Source organism: Rhinopithecus roxellana, chromosome 12, assembly GCF_007565055.1.
Source record: "Rhinopithecus roxellana isolate Shanxi Qingling chromosome 12, ASM756505v1, whole genome shotgun sequence".
Lineage (NCBI taxonomy): Eukaryota > Metazoa > Chordata > Mammalia > Primates > Cercopithecidae > Rhinopithecus > Rhinopithecus roxellana.
In genome coordinates, this window is record NC_044560.1 from 15,444,380 (window position 1) to 15,467,268 (window position 22,889).

Sequence of the window (22,889 nt, forward strand, 5' to 3'; positions counted from 1 at the left end):
TCCTTTTTATCCCACGAAGTCCCACCTCCCATTCCTCATGCTCAAGTTTTCGTTTCTTGGACAGCACCCCGTAGGAGACAATTTCTGCAGTCTCTTGCTTTCCTTCCCATCTTCCCCTTCCCTACCCCCACTCATCCGGTCTCTCTGAAATACACATGTGCCCACATCCGCACGTGCACACACACACACACACAAACACACACACACAGAGCCACAGCGTGAGAAGCCCAAAAGGTTCTGCACACTAGGTGGAGAAGATTGAATTCAGAGCAAGCGGATGCCCCCGAAAGCAGGCTCTGTCCCTTTAAATGGGTTGTAGTGGTGGGGGAGGGGAACTGGCCGGAGCTGGCATTGTCCAGTTTGAACTGAGCACCGGAAGTGAAGGGGCAGGGCCAGGGCCGAGCACTGAGCCCCGGGCCATTGTCCATCTCCGACCAGGGCAGTAGCCACCCCCACTAGCCAGCCCTCTTTATCTCCTAGAAGGGGAGGCTACCTCTTCAAATGAGGAGGCCCCCCAGTCCAGTTCCTCCACTAACCCCACTATGGGAATGGGAGCGCATGAGGAGGGCCTGGGAATCTAAGAGTGTGAGGAGTACAGAGGAAGTACCTCTACCCACCAGCCCACCCAGTCCCTCTCTCAGCAGTGGATGGGGATGGGGTGGGGGTCGGACAAGAAGGCAGCTGGCGGAGAAACAGCTTCAAGACTCTTTGGGTTCCTCCTGCTCTTCAGGGAGCTTACCTGGGGCTAACTTTAGACACACAGGTTTAGAGGGAGGAAAGAAGGAAGAATTATTTACAACGAATCAATTAAGAGCACTTTCTTTTTTCTAACTGGGGGAGGCCCAGAAAAATTGTATCAGAAACTCTGGGAGGCAGACATTCAGATGTAGTCAGAGGCAGACAGACTTTGGAAGGCAGCGCTTTGGTCAGGACAGACCAGGCCTGTGTGTCCCCAGCCTCTCCCCTGCTCCCCCATCCCGGGCTTCCTAGTGTCCAGAACTCCAGGTCTATCTAAGCACACGGGGGTGGGGGGTGAGAGCGGGTCAGCGCCAAGCAGCCGGGTCAGCTCAGAGGCCTGAGGGGGAAGAGAGGGGGAGGGGCGCTCAAGAGCTGGGGGAGGGGGAGGGCCCATTCATTTCTCCCTTGACAGGTGGTTTGTGTTTCTGATTGGCCAGCGCCACCAGGCTCACACCTCCCTCCCCCAACTCTCTGGAATGTATAATTATCTGCGCGGGGGGTGGGGGTGGTGTGTGTGTGGGAGCAGTCACGTGGTTTTAAAACTACCCCCCCAACCAGGTCCCCCACCTGTATCTGCTTTGGGGACCCCTATTGAGTCCAAAACGCAGGATCCCAAATTCCGGGGTACTCAAGCCTTCTAGAGCAGACAGCCCCATCTCCAGATGTGTGTGTGGGGAGGGGGTGTCAAACCTCAAGGTTCTGAGAAGGGACACCCCAGAGGTGTCAGAGACCGGAGCAGTGGGGGAGGGCCGGAGCTGGAGCTGGAGGGAAAGGGAGGGGAAAGGAGAGGGAGGGGAGGGGAGGGGGCTGCCCGCGGGGGGTTGGGTCATTGTCTTTTAGAATTTGGGAGCCTTTGAAAAGCCGTGGGCCCTCCCACCGCTATTGTGCGGGGGAAGATGTAGCAGCCTCTTCTCCGAACCACCCCTTTGCCTTCGGACTTCTCCGGGGCCAGCAGCCGCCCGACCAGGGGCCCGGGGCCACGGGCTCAGCCGACGACCATGGGCTCCGTGTCCAACCAGCAGTTTGCAGGTTCGAGCTCGGGACTTAGCGGGGACACCTTAGGATGCAGGGGCGGCCAGGAGCCACGTAGAAGGAAGGTGGAGAACTGACTCCAAGGCTGCCCAAAGGACCCCAAGACGGTGCGGCCTCCTGCTTCATAGGGCCGTCTCTGGAGCAAGGAACCTTGGTGTTCCAGTGGCGTGCGCGCCAGACTACGTGGGTGGATGGAGGGGAGAGGTTTGTCCCGCCATGAGTCTCCGGGAAACGCACTGTGGGAAGAGGAGCAAAACTTTCGGGGCACCACTGTCCCGGTGTACGCTAGGGGAGCACGGGAGGCGACCGGGATAGGTTTCTTCTCTTCTGTTCCTTGGTAGCTGCCCCCTCCTGACTGTCCACTTGTGGGGTTGGACACTCGGGTCTCCCTGCCTGGAGCCCGAGACGGCCTTCCGATTCCGTGCCCCCCAGCTGAGTGCCCGGCCCCCCCCCTCTCTAGGTGGCTGCGCCAAGGCGGCAGAAGAGGCACCCGAGGAGGCGCCGGAGGACGCGGCCCGGGCGGCTGACGAGCCTCAGCTGCTGCACGGTGCGGGCATCTGTAAGTGGTTCAACGTGCGCATGGGGTTCGGCTTCCTGTCCATGACCGCCCGCGCCGGGGTCGCGCTCGACCCCCCAGTGGACGTCTTTGTGCACCAGGTGAGACTGATTCCGGTAACTTTGTCCAGGGAAGGGCGTCTAGGCGCACAGATCCACGGGTGGGCTCCGGGCTCGCTGTTGAATTGAGGGCCTTCGGGAGCCCTCATTATGCGTCCCTGTCTTTGCTTCGGCACCCTAATTCTGAGTCCCTGTTAACTATCTCGGGGGGAGTAGTTGGAGGCAGCACCAATTATCAGCACCCCCGCCCCCTTCCGGGAACCCCTCCGGCTCACCACGTGTCTATTACCTCTTTCCCCTGGGAAGGGGCAGGGGGCAGGGAGGTGACCCCATGTGGCAGAAACTAAGGTTGTATTGTGCTTGGCGGTGGGGGGAGGGCGAGCAGGCCGGCCAGGGAAGCACATGCCGGGCCCGAGCCGGGCGCCCAGCGCTTCCAACGTCTGAATGGAGCTCAGAAGGCGGGAGAGAGTGAGGGCAACTGGCTACTGGACCCAAGGGGCATAAAGCCAAGAAGTCAGCCTCATCCCCTTTTTAATGCAGATCTCACCTGGCTGATCACTGAAAACTGGGTTTGGCAGATCCCTGAAGGATCCACGTGGGAGCTTGTAAGCTCAGGACTGGGGTCTTTGCTGTCCAGTTCCCGTGAAGAAGGAAAACCCAAGAAGCCCTGGCCTTCCTTACATTCCTGGGCCAGGCTGGGAGGGAAGTGGATAGGTCACAACCCCAAGTTCTCAGTTAAAGCAGGGCAGCACAGTAGGGGGTGAAATTCAGTGTCGCAGGGCAGGGGGTGGAGGGAGGCTGGCCTCTGGACCTATTCTCCGCTTGGCATTTATGGCCCCAGACAGCCATTGATTGCTGTCTCAACATTCCTGGCCTCAAACAAGGAGCCAGAGACTTCAGGTCTCCCTCCTCCCAGGCTTCCCCTTCCTGAATATCCTAGAGGCATTCTGGTGGTCCTGGGCCACCAGCTACCCATAAAGACCATGGAAAGGAAGTTGCTTGCTGCCTGTGGCCCTTCCATCTTTGGAGGTTTGCGGCTGGATCTGGAAAGAAGAAATTGCTAATCCCAGATCGTGTAGGTTGACACCCAGGCCGGGCAGGGAGGGGTTACTTAAGGGAGGTTGGCTTTAGGAGGTGTGGGGGAGGGGAAAGGAGGATGTGGGGATTAAGGGTTGGAGCCTGAGGGATGGCATTCTTGGGGGGAGGGGTGGGGAAGGGAGATGCTGTATGGACTAGTTGGAGGCAGCAGGCACGTCTTTGAGCACAGCCTTCAGTGAGGAACAAACGAGGGGAATAGATGCAGAGAGATGGGGAGCCACCACTTAGTGTTGGGGCCATGGGGTCAGTGGGCTACTTGAACATCTGCCAAGAGGACAGGATACTGAGCTGACCCCTTGCAGCATCCTGATCCCCCCAACCCCCCATTAGACAGCTAGTTTCCCACTGGTGGCTTTTCTCCCTTCTCTGTCTCATTTACATATGTGAATGATAACCCACAGGAAGTAATTGTGGGAGAAAGAAGGGAATTGGCCTCTTTAGATCTATTAAATCACTTTATTACAGGAACCAGCTTTGAATGGCCCTCCTCAGCAGGGTAGCAAGCCTCCCCCACTCTCCCATTTATCTGATCACAAAGAGATTAAAATCTTTCCTGGTCTGGGGACTGGACAGCTCCCCCAACTTTGGGAGGCTGGAATAAAAGAGTCAGACCCAACGTTTTCTCATCTCCCATCCAAAGGCTGCCAGATAGGGAGGGGCTGAGGGGAATGTATCCCCTCATCTTTTGGGTTCCTTGGTGATATACATACCCCAAGGAAGGTGTTTTTTTGTTTGGTTTTGTTTTTTGAGCAAATGGGGACTTGGGCCTAGCAGGCTTCGCCTTAGGATCTAGAGCAATTGGGAAACTATTGGATGGCATAGAGCATGCATTGAGTCTACACTGCTGGGTCAGATGTACTGGCTTGGAAATACTCTGGATTTTAGGCTCTTGGAACATCCAGGAACCCACAGTTGAGTAAGTTGTCAAGAGGGAGCTGAGCTGGAAGAGAACTAAGAATTTGTCTCTCTAATCCCCAGCTCTTCCCATTCTACTCAGAAAGCACAAAGATGGGTGGAGATTCCCTGAACCTTTACCTGGTAGCTCTGATAATGGTAGCATGCCGGCAGGGCTTGGGTCAGGGGTCCTCCAACCCCACCTTAGCGGTAAGTTAGATTAGTGATTCCAGTCTTTGCACTTGTTTTTTGTTTTCTGGTTTTTGCCTTTTTTGAGACGGAGTTTGGCTCTTGTTGCCCAGGCTGGTGTGCAATGGCATGATCTCTGCTCAGAGCAACCTCCACCTCCCAGGTCAAGCGATTCTCCTGCCTCAGCCTCCCCGAGTAGCTGGGATTACAGGCATGTGCCACCATGCCCGGCTAATTTTTTGTATTTTTAGTAGAGATGGGGTTTCTGCATATTGGTCAGGCTGGTCTTGAACTCCCGACCTCAGGTGATCTGCCCATCTCAGCCTCCAAAAATGCTGGGATTACAGGCGTGAGCTACTGCGCCTGGCTCTTCTGCACTTGTGGTTAGAAATGACTCTCTGGAAATCTAATGGTAAAGGAATTTAGTAAACACAGGATAAATTGTTTACTGGGGGAGGAAAGTGTTCCCGAAGCAGAGTAAGAAATCTTTAACAAAACTTCCCATTCTTCGGCTGCTGGGGTTGGGCACCCTGGGGTTAGGGTGGGCTGGTGGGAAGGTAATTGTCCTAAGATAGCATCTACCAGAGGGAGGGCGTCAGGAAGCCCTTTTGCAAGTGAAGAGGAAGGGGGAAAGGCAATTTAAAAACATTTTCTTTTCCCTTCCAAAGTTGGGGTTATTAGGATCCCAATGCCCTGTTAACTAATGTTCTTATGCTCTCTCCCAAATGCTGTAATATCCTCTTCAAGAGTAGATGAGTGGGGGAAAAAGCCCATCCCCTAGCCAAAAACTAAACAAAACAATAACAAAACACAAAGCAAAGAGATTTCTATAACAACTCTTTAGGTACACATCTTTAGATTTAGAAATCTGCCTGTCTCTAGAGTTAGGGAAACAGATAGCAAGCCCTTAAATTAGTTTCTCGATCTCAGCACTATTGACATGTTTTGAGCAGGATAATTTGTTCTGGGGAGTCTGTCCTATGCATTACAGGATGTACTGCAGTATTGCTGGTCTCTACTCACTAGAGGCCAGTTGCATCTCAGGTGTGACAATCAAAAACATCTCCATACATTTTCTTTTCTTTTCTTTTCTTTTTTTTTTTTGTTGAGACGGAGTCTCGCTCTGTCGCCCAGGCTGGAGTGCAGTGGCCGGATCTCAGCTCACTGCAAGCTCCACCTCCCGGGTTTACGCCATTCTCCTGCCTCAGCCTCCCGAGTAGCTGGGACTACAGGCGCCCGCCACCTCGCCCGGCTAGTTTTTTTTTTTTTTTTTTTTTTTGAGACGGAGTCTTGCTCTGCCGCCCAGGCTGGAGTGCAGTGGCCGGCTCTCAGCTCACTGCAAGCTCCGCCTCCCGGGTTCACGCCATTCTCCTGTCTCAGCCTCCCGAGTAGCTGGGACTACAGGCGCCCACCTCGTCGCCCGGCTAGTTTTTTGTATTTTTTAGTAGAGACGGGGTTTCACGGTATTAGCCAGGATGGTCTCGATCTCCTGACCTCGTGATCCACCCGTCTCGGCCTCCCAAAGTGCTGGGATTACAGGCTTGAGCCACCGCGCCCGGCCTCATCTCCATACATTTTCAAATGTCCCCTTGGAGTCAAAGTCTCATCCCTGCTTGAGAAACATAGCTATACAGGAAAGCTGGAGCAAGAAAGCTAAACTGTCAACTATTCCCCTGAGATTCATCAAGAATTCAAAAATCCTCATTTTGGGCCATTTTAAGAGTTTTGGTGTAACTCATGTTTCCTGTGGTTCAATTTGCAAACTCTCAAGATTTATAAAAATTTGGAAAAAAGAAAAATTCCCTGATTTCCCATAGTTCCTCAGGACCCAGATATGTTTAAATCTCAAATATGTTTAAATTGACTTTCTGGCTAAAATGCTATATTAGAAGACTTGGAGTCAAAAGAAAAGCCCATATTTGACCAAGGGACCAAGTTGGTTTAGGAGAAAAAGTTTTTAATACCTAGACAAACTGCTGAAATTGCCCTGAAGCCACGTGGCCTGCTTTTCTGGAAGCCATGAGTGAGGAGGTGGTAAGAGCAATCTTATTCAGGGTCTAGGTTAGAACAGCTGGGTTTGCTGGCAGGGTTGTGGAGGCGAGTGGGGAAATATACAAGATCTTTCCTCCTGGTTTGTAACACTGCACCTCTGATTGCTCACCTCGTATCTAGTTATTGATGTACTGCTCTTATACCCTTCTCTATGTAACCCATAGGCTCTTTGCAGGGAGGAACTTAGCTGCCTGGTTAATTTTCTAGTATGCACTCGGTGGGCTGAGGAATGAATAAGAAAAGGGGCATCTTGAGGACCTTGGTGAATCAGAAGTACACTTAGCAGTCTGGGGTCCATGTTGGCAGAGATCTTTCGCTTTCTGGGCTGGCTATATGGCCTGGGCACAATATAGCACTATGAAAGTTTGTGGAGTGAATGTCAGTAGATCACAACTCTGAGCCCAGAGATGTTCCTCTCGTTTTTGTTGATAGAGTGGGAGTCACAGATTTAGTGGTCATCCATGATTTATTTCTCTCCTAATAGGAAAAGGCAGCTTAAAAATAAATTAACTTGATTTTTCAGAAAGTTGGTAGAGAGGTAGGAAGTTTCCTGAACACATTGTGGAATCTTCTGGGGTCCTCTTCTTTCTGAGACATGCTTCTAGACAATGTCTTTTATTTTTATTTTTTGAGATGGAGTCTTGCTCTGTCACCCAGGCTGGAGTGCAGTGGCACTAACTTGGCTCACTGCAACTTCCGACTTTTTGGGTTCAAGCAGTTCTCCTGCCTCAGCCTCCCAAGTAGCTGAGATTACAGACATACACCACTATGCCCAGCCAATTTTAGTATTTTTAGTAGAGACAGGGTTTCACCATGTTGTCCAGGCTGGTCTCAAACTTCTGACCTCGAGTGATCCACCTGCCTGGGACTTGCAAAGTGCTGGGTGGCATGAGCCACCGTGCCCGGTGATAGTGTAAAGTAAAGGCTGTGACACCGTCCTGAACAAAGCTTCAAATATGGGAAGTTTCTACCCTGTGGTTGTTGACACTGCTGCCTGCCTTACAAGTGGTTTTCAGTAACATTCACCATGGCCATTTAGTTTCTTTAACATTGCTAATCACATTCTACTGGAATTATTGTTTTTTGGAGTAACTGCCCTAGGTAAAACTACCTTTCCTCTCTTCCTGCAGGCATGAGTATCAACCACTGGCCACATAGTCAGAGTGGGAGATCAAAGGAGTTGGGGGAGAATACACAGTTGATAGAGACTTATTTAACATGATCTCAGTGTGGAGGTTTTTTTCTGTTTTGTTTTGTTTTTGAGACGGAATCTATGTTACCCAGGCTGGAGTGCAGTGGCACAGCCCGGGCTCACTGCAACCTCTGCCTCCCGGGTTCAAGCGATTCTCCTGCCTCAGCTTCCCAAGTAGCTAGGATTACAGGCACCTGCCACCATGCCCGGCTAATTTTTTGTATTTTTAGTAGAGACAAAGTTTCACCATGTTAGCCAGGCTGGTCTTGAACTCCTGACCTCGTGATGATCCGCCCGTCTAGGCTTCCCAAAGTGCTGGGTTTACAGGCGTGAGCCACCGCGACTGGCCCAGCATAGAGTTATTTAATTTAGACAAGACTTGACTTTTCTAAGCAGTAGACTGTAAGAACTGAGTTTCTGGCCTAAAAGTCTAGGAACCTTTCATTCTTATCCCTGATAGAGCAGGTGGTTGGGTGGGGCCAGGGTGGGACGTGGAGGACAAGATGACTGCCCTAAGGAGCTGTGGAGATAAATCTACCTGAACACTTGTTCACAGCCCAGACCAGGTAGCTAGCTACTCAGTACCTCCTGACATAGGCGCCCTGGGGCTTACCTTTGGCCAGACAGGCTGAGCAGCGCCATCTGGTGGAGAACTCCAGGCAGGCACTACAGGGCCTGGCTGTGGCTGAGCAGAGGGGATCAGAGGGATTGGCTGCCTGAAGCCTTAGGTTCCAGACACCCCTTTCACCACCCTCCTTGACACACACACACCATCAAATAACTGCTTCTGGGAGAACCGGTTGGTTTCCTACTTACCATATCTTACCACCAGGAATGAAGCAAGATAGGGATGTGACACCACAGGACTGAGTCACTATAATTACTTTCATCAGATGCGTTTTTAAACGTAGCTACTAGAAAGTTTTCAATTATATATGTGACTTGCATCATATTGAATTGCATTGGTGAGAGTTAGGCCAGCTGCATTCAGCTCAGCTCTTGCCTCTTACTGCAGCTTTAACCAAGGTGCTTATTAACCCCTCTGACTCCATGTCCTCATGTTGTAACATGAGGGTCTTCATAACACCCCACTGCACCAGTTTGATACAAGGGTTAAGTGAGTTGCAACGTGTAAAGTGGTTAGAATGCCACTTAGCCTACAGTAAGCATCAATTAGTAACAGTTATTTTGCATAGTACATAGACATTCAACAAATGCTTGTGTAAGCTAGGAACCGAGAACTGAGGTTGAGACGTGCACTATGTAATCTTCGGCTGGAAGGGCCCTGGAAGAAGAGCTGGAATAGCCTCTTGCAGAAGAGCCAAGAACCCCAGCTTTAATCTGCACAACTGTAGCAGTTGTGCTACAACTGCTGGAATTCTGTTGCCACTTATGTAGAAAGAGGGACACTTAGGTTCCTGTGTGGTTTTTTTTTTCTTTTTTTTTTTTTTTGTTCATACTTTTTTTTCTTTTATAATGTTTTGTTTTGTTTTTAACTCCACATTTCCTAAGTAAACCCTAAGGCTCATTCTAACTCTAAACTTGTAAAGGCATAAATTGATGCTGAGATGAGGTACTTGGTGTGGGCTGTATAGGGTAAGGCAGGCAATTACTGAGGTATTAAGAAGGGATCAGAAGGCCTAAGTACTTTAACTGGAGAGCTTCCTTCCCTGCCATCAAAAAAAGAAAAAAATACTTTCTGTTGTCTGATGCCACATTCCCCCAACACAGTAGGCCCATGTAGGCTCCCCACTGTCCTAACTTGAAGAAATTGGGAAAGGATGATGTGAGTTATGCCTCCTCTCCCCCTCCCCTTTAAAACAATTTATCTGAATCAATAATTGAGGATTGGACTGAAGAGACCCAAGGGGAGGTGGTCCTGTTTGGTTCTATCCATGAAGTGGGCAGTGGGCAAGCCAGAGAAGGGAAGATGGCTGCTGATGGTGACTTTGGCAAGACTGCTTGGGGAAGGAAGGATTTTCTACATCTAGTTCTCTTACCGTGACCATAACCCCAACTTGGAGAGGAAGGAAGAAACTATTGAATGTGGGGAGGAGGGAGAGGGGGATGCAAGAGGGATCTGCGCCTTGGAACTCCAGGAATCTGACCACCAGAACCAGCCAGTGTCAACTCTTTGTTTCCTGGGGCTGGGCTCTATTGGGGGAGCTCAGGCCATGCCCCTCCCCCAAAGGTCTTTTCTTTTTGGAGGGGATGGGGAAAGGGGCAGGGCCCTGCTTTGTGTGTGGTTGGGGGTGGAATGGGGGTGGTACAAGAATTTCAGGCGCTTTTCAGATGCAGGCCCTGGGAGGCTGGCTCTGTGGGGCTGCACGCTGATTACCTATCTGATAAGAGAGGAATTCAAACTATGTGTTTTAGAAAGGGGCGGGGGAGGAGGGCAGGGAGCCAACCCTGGAGACCACCGGTTTAAATCTTGGCCAGCCGGTTACACTGAGATGCCTGCAGGGGTGGGGGTTCACTCTGTAAAAGTCTTAGACCTCAGATCCTCCAGTGATGCAGTGAGTGACCTGAGAGGACTAGTCAATTTCTTGTTGCATGTCCCCATTTATATGATCCTTTTAAAATAAGCCTATGAGGTGTCCATAGAGGAAGGTGTTACTCTCCAGTAAACTGGGGCTCAGAGAGGGGATATTCTTCTGAGTTTCTACAGCTAGTTAGGATAAAACCAGATGCCTGGCACTTAGTTCTCTCTGTTAACCCACCCCATCCAGTCTGAAGAGGTTGATAATTGCCACTCCCTGAGGATTTATGTGTGGCAGGCGAAGTGCTAACTACTTTTCATGCATAAAACCTCACAGCACTACCATAAAATTAGTATTTACTCCATTTTATAGATGATTAAAGAAAGGAGGGAACAGGCCCTCAGACTCAATCAACCCTTGTTCTTAACCATTTACCTCCTGAATCACAGCTAGAACTAAGAGTGTCCCAGCCTAAGACAAGCTGGGCAAGTGAGTGAAGCTGGAATTGCCTGGGTCCAGAAGGCTCTTGGTCTGGCTCCTCTAAGACCTCCCAACTCACCCACTAATTGCATCTCTTGTCCCACCTAGCTCAATAAAAAATAAGTCAAATCTAATATAATTTTTATTTTTTGAGATGGATTTTTGCTCTGTCACCCAGGCAGGAGTGCAGTGGCGCGATCTCAGCTCACTGCAACCTCTGCCTCCCGGATTCAAGCGATCCTTCTACCTCAGCCTCCCAAGTAGCTGGTACCACAGGCACATATCACCATGTTCAGCTAATTTTTGTATTATTTTGTAGAGAACAGGGTTTTGCCATGTTGCCCAGGCTGGTCTCCAACTCCTGAGCCTCAAGCTCAGGATCCACCTGCCTCAGCCATCCACATTGCTGGGATTACAGTTGTGAGCCACCATGCTCAACCTTACAAATTTAACTTTAAAGTCAGGGTGGTTACTGTGCAACAGCAAGAGAGATATTGCACCCAGCCCGCAATATCATCTTACAACAAAAATTTGGCCAGGCACGGTGGCTATGCCTGTAATCCCAGCACTTTGGGAAGCCGAGGTGGGCGGATCATGAGGTCAGGAGTTTGAGACCAGCCTGGCCAATAAGGTGAAACCCCGTCTCTACTAGAAATACAAAAATTAGCAGGGTGTGGTGGCGTGTGCCTGTAGTTCTATCTGCTCCAGAGGCTGAGGCAGAAGAATCGCTTAAACCCAGGATGTGGAGGTTGCAGTGAGCTGAGATCACGTCACTGCACTTCAGCCTGGGCGACAGAGCGAGACTCTGTCTCAAAAGAAAAAAAAAAAAATGAAGTGATGAGGAATCTGTAGTTCCCATCTTGATGAAGAGCATGCTTCATCTAAGTTCCAGTTTGGAATATTCCCGCCCCCCCCCCCCCCGCCCAAGTCACCAGCATAAAATACTAATGCTACTTACTCATGTTCCCTTGAGCCAGGACTAGGTAGGTGCACAGCGATCCCTTTTGCTTCTCCATTTTCTATGACGACTACTCCTTGTTGACATATTTGACACTGTTGTTTTACTAAAATAGATGAAGCTGTAATGAAGTCTATTCCGGGTAGGGTCTGAGATGCTATCACTTCCACTAATGTCAAGTTGGTGGTGCAGTAAGTGGCATGATAGAATGATAGAATGAGCTCTGAGCTTTAAATCAGGAAGTCTGGGTCATCTGACTCTGGCTTTGCTACAGAACTAGCTGTATGAATAACTACTTTTTTTTTTTTTTTTTTCTTGGTGGCTGCTGGCTGTTTGCTAACTGCTTTATAAATATCAGTGTCCTTAAATTTTGGTACAAATATGCAGTGTTCTAATGGGATTATTCCATACATATTGTTCTAAATCTTGCTTTGTGTTTTTTCTTTAACAATACTGTGGTTATCTTTCTCAGCTGAATGATTAAAAATCTGCCTCCTGGTTCATTAATTCTTTCAAAAATGTGCTAGGCATTATTTCAGGTACCAAAATGTGGCTGTGAACAAACCACATGTTGTTTTTAATGGCTGCATGGTATTCATTATTATAGATGTACCATATTTATTCAACCGGTACATTTAACAAGGTAAAAAGCCTATATGAGGAAAAAACTCAAATTATATTAAAGGAAAAAATGAAAAAACATACCACAATCTTGGATTGGAAGATTCAGTGATTCTAAAGGCTATGGGAAAATATAAATTGCCAAGAATACCAGGTATTACCATTTAAATTGGATATCGTCAGCAGCGTAGCAACTACAAATAAACCGGTAGGTTATTTCCAATTTTTTTAAACCAGTAATGAGATACTGAATATATGTGTCATGCTAAGACTTCCTACTGATATCTACTTATATTATGTTGTATAATTCTTTTTTCTTAGTGATTTATGGTATATTTTTGTAGTTTTACCAGTCTGATTATCTGTCTTAACTTTTCAGTATTTTTCTTAACAATGAGGTGTTTAAATCCTCTGAAATGTATTTTGCATGTGTATCATACAAGGTGTAGGAATATGGCTTCCTTTCCAAATGGATTATTAATTTTTATAGCAGCATTTATTGAATTATTTTGCTTGCTTATTGATTTCTCCATGTATTCTCAGATCTCTCTGTGATTTTCCATTTTAATCCTCTGATCCATCTGCTTGGGTTATACTGTCTTTTGGTAACATTATTTTGATATAATTTCAAACTTTAAAAAGGCTGCAAGAACAATACCCAATGCTCCCACATAACCTTTACCCAGATTCATCAACTCTTAACATTTTCCCCCTTTGCTTTATCATTCTTTATCTTGGTACAGATAGTTTTATTTTATTTTTTAAAACCGTAAGTTGGAGACAGTAAGCACTTTTATCTCTAAATATTTCAGTGCGTATTTCCCAAGAATGGGAATAGTGATCTTTTTTTTTGAGACAGGGTCTCACTCTGTCACCCAGCCTGGAGCACAGTCATGCCATCTCTTTTCACTGCAACCTACACCTCCAGGGCTCAAGAGATCCTCCCACCTCAGCCTCCCCAGTAGCTGGGACTACAGGCATGCACCACAATGCCTGGCCCATTTTTGTATTATTTTGTAGAGACAGGTTTTTGCCATATTGCCCAAGCTGGTCTCGAATTACTGGGCTCAAGCAATTCACCCATCTTGGCCTCCCAATGTGCTGGGGATTACAGGCATCAGCCACTGTGCCTGACTGAGAATATCAATCTTACATCATTTTATTTATTTATTTATTTATTTTTGAGACCTAGTCTCCCTCTGCCGCCCAGGCTGGAGTGCAGTGGCCAGATCTCAGCTCACTGCAAGCTCCGCCTCCCGGGTTTATGCCATTCTCCCGCCTCAGCCTCCCGAGTAGCTGGTACTGCAGGCGCCCGCCACCTCGCCCGGCTAGTTTTTTTGTATTTTTTAGTAGAGACGGAGTTTCACCGGGTTAGCCAGGATGGTCTCGATCTCCTGACCTCGTGATCCGCCCGTCTCGGCCTCCCAAAGTGCTGGGATTACAGGCTTGAGCCACCGCGCCCGGCTATTTATTTTCTTTTCTTTTTTTTTTTTTTTTGAGACGGAGTCTCACTCTGCCGCCCAGGCTGGAGTGCAGTGGCTGGATCTCAGCTCACTGCAAGCTCCACCTCCCGGGTTCACGCCATTCTCCTGCCTCAGCCTCCCAAGTAGCTGGGACTACAGGCGCCTGCCGCATCGCCCGGCTACTTTTTTTTTGTATTTTTTAGAAGAGACGGGGTTTCACTGTGTTAGCCAGGATGGTCTCGATCTCCTGACCTCGTGATCCGCCCGTCTTGGCCTCCCAAAGTCCTGGGATTACAGGCTTGAGCCACCGCGCCCGGCGACATCATTTCAGTACACTAATCATAATCAGGAAATTAAACACTGATACATTTATCTATATGCCATATGCAAATTTTGTCAATTGTCCTATTTTTTTTTCTGTTTCAAGATTCCATCTGGAATCTTGGATTGCATTGAACTGTTCAGTTCTTCAGGCTTTGTCTTTTTATGACCTTGACATTTTTGAAGTCCTGTTTTATAGGAATGTCCCTCAGTTTGAGTTTGTCTGATGTTCCCTCAAGGTTAGATTCAGGATGTGCATTTTTAAAGTCGTAAGTCCTTAGTGCATCATATCAGGAGATATGTGTGTCCCATTGTAGGCAAAGCAAAACGCAAAGAACTTGACTAGGGTATTATCTGCCAGTTTTCTCCACTGTAAATTTGCTGTTTTTCGCTTTGTAGTTGCTACGCTGCTGATGATATCCAATTTAAATTGTAATAACTGGTATTCTTGGCAATTTATATTTTCTCATAGCCTTTAGAATCACTGAATCTTCCAATCCAAGATCGTGGTATGTTTTTTCATTTTTTCCGTTAATATAATTTGAGTTTTTTCCTCATATAGGCTTTTTACCTTGTTAAATGTATTCTGAGGGTTTTGGTGTTTTTGTTTGTTTCTGAGACAGGGTCTCACTCTGTTGCCCAGGCTGGAATGCAGTAGCATAATCTCGGCTCACTCCACCCCATGGGCTCAAGCAATGCTCCCATCTCTGCTGGGATTACAGGGGTGAGCCAGACAGCGTCTTGCTCTGTCACCCAGGCTGGAGTGCAGCGGTGCCATCTCTGCAACTTCTGCCTCCCGGGTTCAAATGATTGCCTCAGCTTCTTGAGTAGCTGAGATTACAGGTCTGTGTACCATGCCCAGCTAATTTTTGTATTTTTTGTAGAGATGGCATTTTGCCACTTAGGCCAGGCTGGTGTTGAATTCCTGGATTCATGTGATCTGCTCACCTCTGCCTCCCCCAAGTGCTGGGATAACAGACAGGCATGAGTCATGGTGATGCCTGGCCTATTCTGTTTATTTATGTTTGTTTGTTTAACATGTTTTGCAGCTATTATTATGATTTCTTTTCTTTTCTTTTCTTTTCTTTTTTTTTTTTTTTTTGACAAAGTTTCATTCTTGTTGCCCGGGCTAGAGTGCAATGGCACAATCTCGGCTCACTGCAACCCCCTCCTCCCAGGTTCAAGTGATTCTCCTACCTCAGCCTCCCAAGTAGCTGGGATTACAGGTGCCCACCACCACGCCTGGCTAATTTTGTATTTTTAGTAGTAGAGACAGGGTTTCTCCATGTTGGTTAGGCTGGTCTCAAACTCTTGATCTTAGGTGATCCGCCTGCCTCGGCCTCCCAAAGTGCTGGGATTACCAGGCATGAGCCATCACGCCTGGCCCATTATTATTGTTTCTTAAATCATTGAGCATCTTGAGGTTTTTTTTTTTTTTTTCTAAATAAGGCATATAATATTGCTTTGCTATAAAAATACCACTTGATTTTGTATTTTTTCCAGTATTCTATTTATTTGGTCTTTTGATGATGGTATAAATACTAAGTGAGGCATTATGTGAAAAATGAATGTTTCAGTACTTCATAGCGTGACACTTTATTTTATTTATTTATTTTTTTGAGATTGAGTCTTGCTCTGTCGACCAGACTAGAGTACAGTGGTGTGATCTTGGCTAACTGCAACCTCCACCTCCAGGGTTCAAGCAATTCTCCTGCCTCAGCCTCCCAAGTAGCTGGGATTACAGGCACCTGCCACCACACCCGACTAATTTTTGTATTTTTAATAGAGACACAGTTTCACATGTTGGCCAGGCTAGTCTTGAACTCCTGACCTCGTGATCCACCTGCTTCAGCCTCCCAAAGTGCTGGGATTACAGGCGTAAGCCACTGCATGCAGCTGAGCCACCATGCCCAGCTATTTTTATTGTATTTTATTTATTTATTTATTTTTGAGACGAAGTCTTGCTGTGTTGCCCAGGCTGGAGTGCAAAGGTGCCATCTCGGCTCACTGCAACCTCTATAGCTTGACACTTTAAATTTCATGATTTTGTATTTGTTGATTTCTTCCAAATGCTTATATTTAGAAATTTTTCTGTCTTTGTTTGTTTTGTTTTTTAAGACAAAGTCTCACTCTTGTCCAGGCTGGAGTGCAATAGCATGATCTTGGCTCACTGCAACCTCTGCTTCCTGGGTTCAAGCAATTCTCCTGTCTCAGCCTCCCAAGTAGCTGGGATTACAGGTGCCTACCACCACACCTGGCTAATTTTTTTTTATTTTTAGTAGAGACGGTGTTTCACCATGTTGGCCAAGCTGGTCTCGAACTCCTGACCAAAGGGGATCCACCCATCTCGGCCTCGTAAAGTGCTGGGATTATAGGTGTGAGCCACCGTGCCCGGCCCTCTGTTCTATTTTATTAAGAACTTTAAATTCTTAATTTAATAGCTATAAAATATCATGGCATCTGCTTATATAATTATGATTTTTGTTAACATACTGGTAGACTTTTGTTGTTCGTAATTGTAGTGACTCTTTGAGTCAGTTTCCTTACCAGTAAAATAGGAGTACCATCACATTTGATTCCTACCCTACAGGAATAAATGCTCCTGGTCTTTTGGTATAATAATGGAAACTAATGTTATTTCCCTTCACCAGAGTAAACTGCACATGGAGGGTTTCCGGAGCTTGAAGGAGGGTGAGGCAGTGGAGTTCACCTTTAAGAAGTCAGCCAAGGGTCTGGAATCCATCCGTGTCACCGGACCTGGTGGGGTGTTCTGTATTGGGAGTGAGAGGAGGCCAAAAGGGAAGAACATGCAGAAGCGCAGATCAAAAGGAGACAGGTATGGACTGGAAGGCAGCTTATAGGTTGCTGGGGCATCCCCAGTCTCCCAATCCTGTCACTTTTGGGTCACACAGCAAAACACGAAGGGAAGCCTGTGGTCCCTGGCAGCATCTGGAAGGCTGAGCGCCCGCAATAGGTGTGGGCAAGGGCAGTAGGTGAGGAGGGCACTGGGGGTGACTTAGTGCTTCTACTTGGGACAAGTAAGTTTGCTCTGTGGGCTCTAGCCTCAATTGTTAAGTGAGGGCAGTGATACTAACATCCTAGGATGGTTTTAGAATTAAAGGAGATCACGGATTTGCAAATGATGGGACAAGATAGTATTATCTATATCTGTTGCTGCTTTACCAGGTCTGCAAATGGCGGGTTTCCTTAATCTTGCTTAGTCTTAAAGCCCCTTAGCTCTGAACAGATACTATAATTTGGCTTCTTTAATTTCTCTTATATTAAGGGTATGGAAGAATCTCTCCTAGCCTCCAAGTTGCAGTTCCTAGTTGGGGTCAGTAACTTCTATTTCTGGTGTCTTGGTATTTTCAAGTTGACATGAATCTGAAGAGATCACCTAGACAATTAGACGTGGAAAGGACTTAAGAGATCATTTAGTAATAGTTCTCCTTTTGTAAGTGGGAAGTTTGGTCTCTGGGAAGTAAGTGACAAACCTGTACCACAGCCCAGGTGTCCTCATTCATGGGAATCATCTGGCCTCTTCTTGCTCCTTTCTCTTACTTTTACCATCTTGCTTTGTACTAGGTGCTACAACTGTGGAGGTCTAGACCATCATGCCAAGGAATGCAAGCTGCCACCCCAGCCCAAGAAGTGCCACTTCTGCCAGAGCATCAGCCATATGGTAGCCTCATGTCCGCTGAAGGCCCAGCAGGGCCCTGGTGCACAGGGAAAGCCAACTTGCTTTCGGGAGGAAGAAGAAGAAATCCACAGCCCTGCCCTGCTCCCGGAGGCGCAGAATTGAGCCACAATGGGTGGGGGCTATTCTTTTGCTATCAGGAAGTTTTGAGGAGCAGGCAGAGTGGAGAAAGTGGGAATAGGGTGCATTGGGGCTAGTTGGCACTGCCATGTATCTCAGGCTGGGGTTCACACCATCACTCTTTCTTTCCTCTAGGTGGGGGGAAAGGGTGAGTCAAAGGAACTCCAACCATGCTCTGTCCAAATGCAAGTGAGGGTTCTGGGGGCAACCAGGATGGGGGAATTACCCTGCAACCTGCATACTTTATCTGAGGCTCCATTCCCAGAATTTCCAGCTTTTGAAAGTGGCCTGGATAGGGAAGTTGTTTTCCTTTTAAAGAAGGATATACAATAATTCCCATGCCAGAGTGAAATGATTAAGACCAGATTCATGGAGCCAAGCCACTACATTCTGTGGAAGGGAATCTCTCAGGAGTAAGCAGTGTTTTTTTTTTCACATCTTACATCCTCATACCCACTTTTGGGATAGGGTGCTGGCAACTGTCCCAAGCAATGGGTAATGATGATGGCAAAAAGGGTGTTTGGGGGAACAGTTGCAGACCTGCTGCTCCTGTGCTCACTCCCACCCCATTCTGAGCCAATGTGATTTTATTTATTTGCTCCCTTGGATACTGCACCTTGGATCCCACTTTCTCCAGGATGCCAACTGCACTAGCTGTGTGCGAATGACGTATCTTGTGCATTTTAACCTTTTTTTCCTTAATATAAATATTCTGGTTTTGTATTTTTGTATATTTTAATCTAAGGCCCTCATTTCCTGCACTGTGTTCTCAGGTACATGAGCAATCTCAGGGATAAGCCGGCAGCAGCTCCAGGTCTGCGCAGCAGGAATACTTTTTGTTGTTTTTGCCACCATGGAGAGCAACTATTTGGAGTGCACAGCCTATTGAACTACCTCATTTTTGCCAATAAGAGCTGGCTTTTCTGTCATAGTGTCCTCTTGAAACCCCCTCTGTCTTGAAAATGTTTTATGGGAGACTAGGTTTTAACTGGGTTGCCCCATGACTTGATTGCCTCCTACTGGAAGATTGGGAATTAGTCTAAACAGGAAATGGTGGTACAGAGGCTAGGAGAGGCTGGGCCAAGTGAAAGGCCCAGAGAGCAAGCCAAGATTAGGTGAGGGTTGTCTAATCCTAGGGCACAGGACGTGTTTTACATCTCCAGATCCATTCTTCACCAGATAAGGCTAGGCCTACCATGCACCACAGGGTGTGTGTGTTTGTAAAACTGGAGTTGCCAAGGACAAGTTTTAATACCCCTGTACTTAATCCTGTGCTGTCGAGGGATGGATATATGAAGTAAGGTCTAAGATCCTTAATCTTTCAAAATTCTCGGGTTCCAGGGAGACACACAAGTGACGGCTTTGTGGTGCCTGGGGCCTGTGTCCTGCCCTGCTGCAGTAGTGATTAATAGTGTCATGGTAGCTAAAGGAGAAAAAGGGGGTTTCGTTTACATGCTGTGAGATCACCGCAAACCTACCTCACTGTGTTGAAACGGGACAAATGCAATAGAACGCATTGGGTGGTGTGTGTCTGATCCTGGGTTCTTGTCTCCCCTAAACGCTGCCCCCCCCTCTTTAGTTATTGTATTTGTCTGGGCTTTGTAGGACTTCACTAAGTTGATTGCTAGGTGGTCTAGTTTGTGTAAATATAATGTATTGGTCTTTCTCCGTGTTCTTTGGGGGTTTTGTTTACAAACTTCTTTTTGTATTGAGAGAAAAATAGCCAAAGCATCTTTGACAGAAGGTTCTGCACCAGGCAAAAAGATCTGAAACATTAGTTTGGGGGGGCCCTCTTCTTAAAGTGGGGATCTTGAACCATCCTTTCTTTTGTATTCCCCTTCCCCTATTACCTATTAGACCAGATCTTCTGTCCTAAAAACTTGTCTTCTACCCTGTCCTCTTTTCTGTTCACTCCCAAAAGAAAACTTACACACCCACACTCATACACATTTAACACTCGGAGTGTCTCCACAACTCTTAAACGATGTATGCAAAAATCCTGAAGCTAGGAAAACCCTCCATCCCTTGTTCCCAACCACCTAAGTCAAGACCATTACCAATTCTTTTTTTTTTTTTTTTAAGATGGCGTCTCACTCTGTCACCCAGGCTGGAGTGGAGTGGCATGATTGGCTCACTGCAGCCTCTGCCTCTTGGGTTCAAGCAATTCTGCCTCAGCCTCCTGAGTAGCTGGGATTACAGGTGCCCACCACACCCAGCTAATTTTCATATTTTTAATAGAGACAGGGTTTCACCGTGTTGTCCAAGCTGGTCTGGAACTCCTGACCTCAGGTGATCTGCCCACCTCGGCCTCCCAAAGTGATGGGATTACAGGCATGAGCCACCACGCCGGGCCGACCATTTCTTGATGTATTCATGCCAAACACTGTAGCCCGGGCACAGTGGCTCACGCCTGTAATCTCAGCACGTTGAGAGGCTGAGGCAGGCGGATCACGAGGCCAGGAGTTCAAAACCATCCTGGCCAACACGGTGAAACGCTGTCTCTACTAAAATACAAAAAAATTAGCCGGGGTGTGGTGATGCATACCTGTAGTCCCAGCTACTCGCAAGGTAGAGGCTGCAGTGAGCCGAGATCGCACCACTGCACTCCAGCCTGGCTAGAGCAAGACTCCGTCTCAAAAAACAAAACAAAACAAAACAAAACAAAAGACACTGCTGTGTTTTGGATGGATCAAACCTACTTAATTTTTAATCCTAAAGTAGAGAGATGCAATTGGGGGCCTTCCATGTAGAAAGTGGGGTCAGGAGGCCAAGAAAGGGAATATGAATGTATATCCAAGTCACTCAGGAACTTTTATGCAGGTGCTAGAAACTTATGTCAAAGTGGCCACAAGATTGTTTAATAGGAGACGAACGAATGTAACTCCATGTTTACTGCTAGAAACCAAAGCTTTGTGTAAAATCCTGAATTTATGGGGAGGGAGGGTAGGAAAGCCTGTACCTGTCTGTCTTTTTCCTGATCCCTTTCCCTCATTCCTGAACTGCAGGAGACTGAGCCCCTTTGGGCTTTGGTGACCCCATCACTGGGGTGTGTTTATTTGATGGTTGATTTTGCTGTACTGGGTACTTCCTTTCCCATTTTGTAATCATTTTTTAACACATGCTGACTCTTCCCTTCTCCTTTCCCTGGGAAAATACAATGAATAAATAAAGACTTATTGGTACTCAAACTGTCATCCCCTTGTCAGATGTTTTTGCCCTTCCCATAACTCCCACTTTCTTGAATTGGGACTCACAAGTCACAGAAGAACCATTACATTTTTCTGTTCAGCCACTTTGTTAGGAATGAATCTTGAAAGTTCAGTCCTCTTAGCACCTCATTACAGTGGATTTTTGTTTCTAGTTAAGGCCTCTTGTCCTTTCCTTGGAAGCTTCCACATTCAAGAGGGGATTAGGGGCTTGGCATGCATAAGAATGGGGTTGCCTGTGCCACTGGCTGGGATGAAAGGATGGGGCCATGGCTTGGGGCATGAGACCCTAATAATACTTTGTCCCCTACTCCTCAAAGTCCTTTACAAATCTTAATTAACCCCTTGCAGCACCCCAAGGAGAGAAATGTGTTGTGGAACTGGGGAAATTGAGGCCAGAGGAGATTCACTGACTAACTATAAATGTAACATTTTCTTTGAGCCAAAGTTTGCTTTTTATGAGCATTGAATTTTTTTTATATATCACAAGTCATCAAGCAAGAACACTGAATTTTAAACATCTATTCCCACTAAGGGAAGGATTTTAAAAAGGAAAAAAAACTTGATTGGAGGCAAACCAAGTATATTAACATAACGTGCAAGGAAACAGGGAAACCAGTTTAAATCCTCAAGCCTGACATTATCAGAGCAAGGGAAAGAAGTTTCATACATCTACTCCAGGGACTTTGTGGCTCCTTAATTGTACCAAAAGTCAAAGCTGACAGTAGAGCAACAAAGCAGCAAACTCCTAGTGGACTTAGTTAAATTGTCTTGCTGCAAAATGAAGTAAGTTGGACTGAAATTTACTCCCCAGGTTGCAAAGCAGGAAGGATGGAAAAGTTCAATACTATTCATTTCTACTCATCTCTAGGGCTTTCTCGGATAATGTTGCTGTGTTAAAATAACCCCTTTCATTAGAAAGAGTGGAAGACATAATCAATTAGAAATTGCCAATAAAAAATCTCTTGCTTGCCTCATTTCTTTAATAATATTGTCGGCCGGGCGCGGTGGCTCATGCCTGTAATCCCAGCACTTTGGGAGGCCGAGGCGGGTGGATCACGAGGTCAGGAGATCGAGACCCTCCTGGCTAACACGGTGAAACCCCGTCTCTACTAAAAATACAAAAAACTAGCCGGGCGAGGTGGCGGGCTCCTGTAGTCCCAGCTACTCGGAGGCTGAGGCAGGAGAATGGCGGGAACCCGGGAGGCGAAGCTTGCAGTGAGCCGAGATCACGCCACTGCACTCCAGCCTGGGCGACAGAGCGAGACGACTCCTCAAAAAAAAATAATAATAATAATATTGTAAAGTGAAATGCGACAAAGGTTCTTTGACAATTGTGAATTTTTATTCCACTCAAAACATAATACATCATAGAATTGTATTATGCTTTGCAAGAAATACTGGTTGTGGCTGGGCCAGGTGGGTCATGCCTGTAATTCCAACACTTTGAGAGGCCTAGGCAGGCAGATCATGAGGTCAAGAGATCGAAACCATCCTGGCCAAAATGGTGAAACCCTGTCTCTACTAAAAGTACAAAAATTAGCCAGGCGTGGTGGCACGCGCCTGTAGTCCCAGCTACTCGGGAGGATGAGGCAGGAGAATCCATTGAACCCGGGAGGCGGAGGTTGCAGTGAGTCCCGATCCCGCCATTGTACTCCAGCCTCGGTGACAGAGCCAGACTGCGTCTCAAAATACATAAATAAATAAAAATAATACTGGTTGTATAAGAATCT

The 22,889-nt window shown here is 47.2% G+C and overlaps 1 protein-coding gene across 1 annotated transcript; it reads left to right on the plus strand.

Annotated features, from left to right (window-relative positions):
• The first annotated feature begins 1,667 nt into the window (after positions 1-1,667).
• Positions 1,668-21,144, plus strand: LIN28A (lin-28 homolog A). The gene is made up of 4 exons (XM_010380413.2): positions 1,668-1,767; positions 2,231-2,427; positions 16,785-16,969; positions 17,719-21,144. The coding sequence occupies exons 1-4, from the start codon at positions 1,737-1,739 to the stop codon at positions 17,933-17,935; spliced, it is 630 nt and encodes a 209-aa protein (XP_010378715.1). The 5' UTR covers positions 1,668-1,736; the 3' UTR covers positions 17,936-21,144.
• Positions 21,145-22,889: the final 1,745 nt, after the last annotated feature.

Coding starts and splice junctions, on each gene's coding strand:
- LIN28A (XM_010380413.2), top strand. CDS start 1,737: ATGGGCTCCGTGTCCAACCAGCAGTTTGCAG. Junction 1,768..2,230: donor GTCCAACCAGCAGTTTGCAG/GTTCGAGCTCGG, acceptor CCCCCTCTCTAG/GTGGCTGCGCCAAGGCGGCA. Junction 2,428..16,784: donor TGGACGTCTTTGTGCACCAG/GTGAGACTGATT, acceptor TCCCTTCACCAG/AGTAAACTGCACATGGAGGG.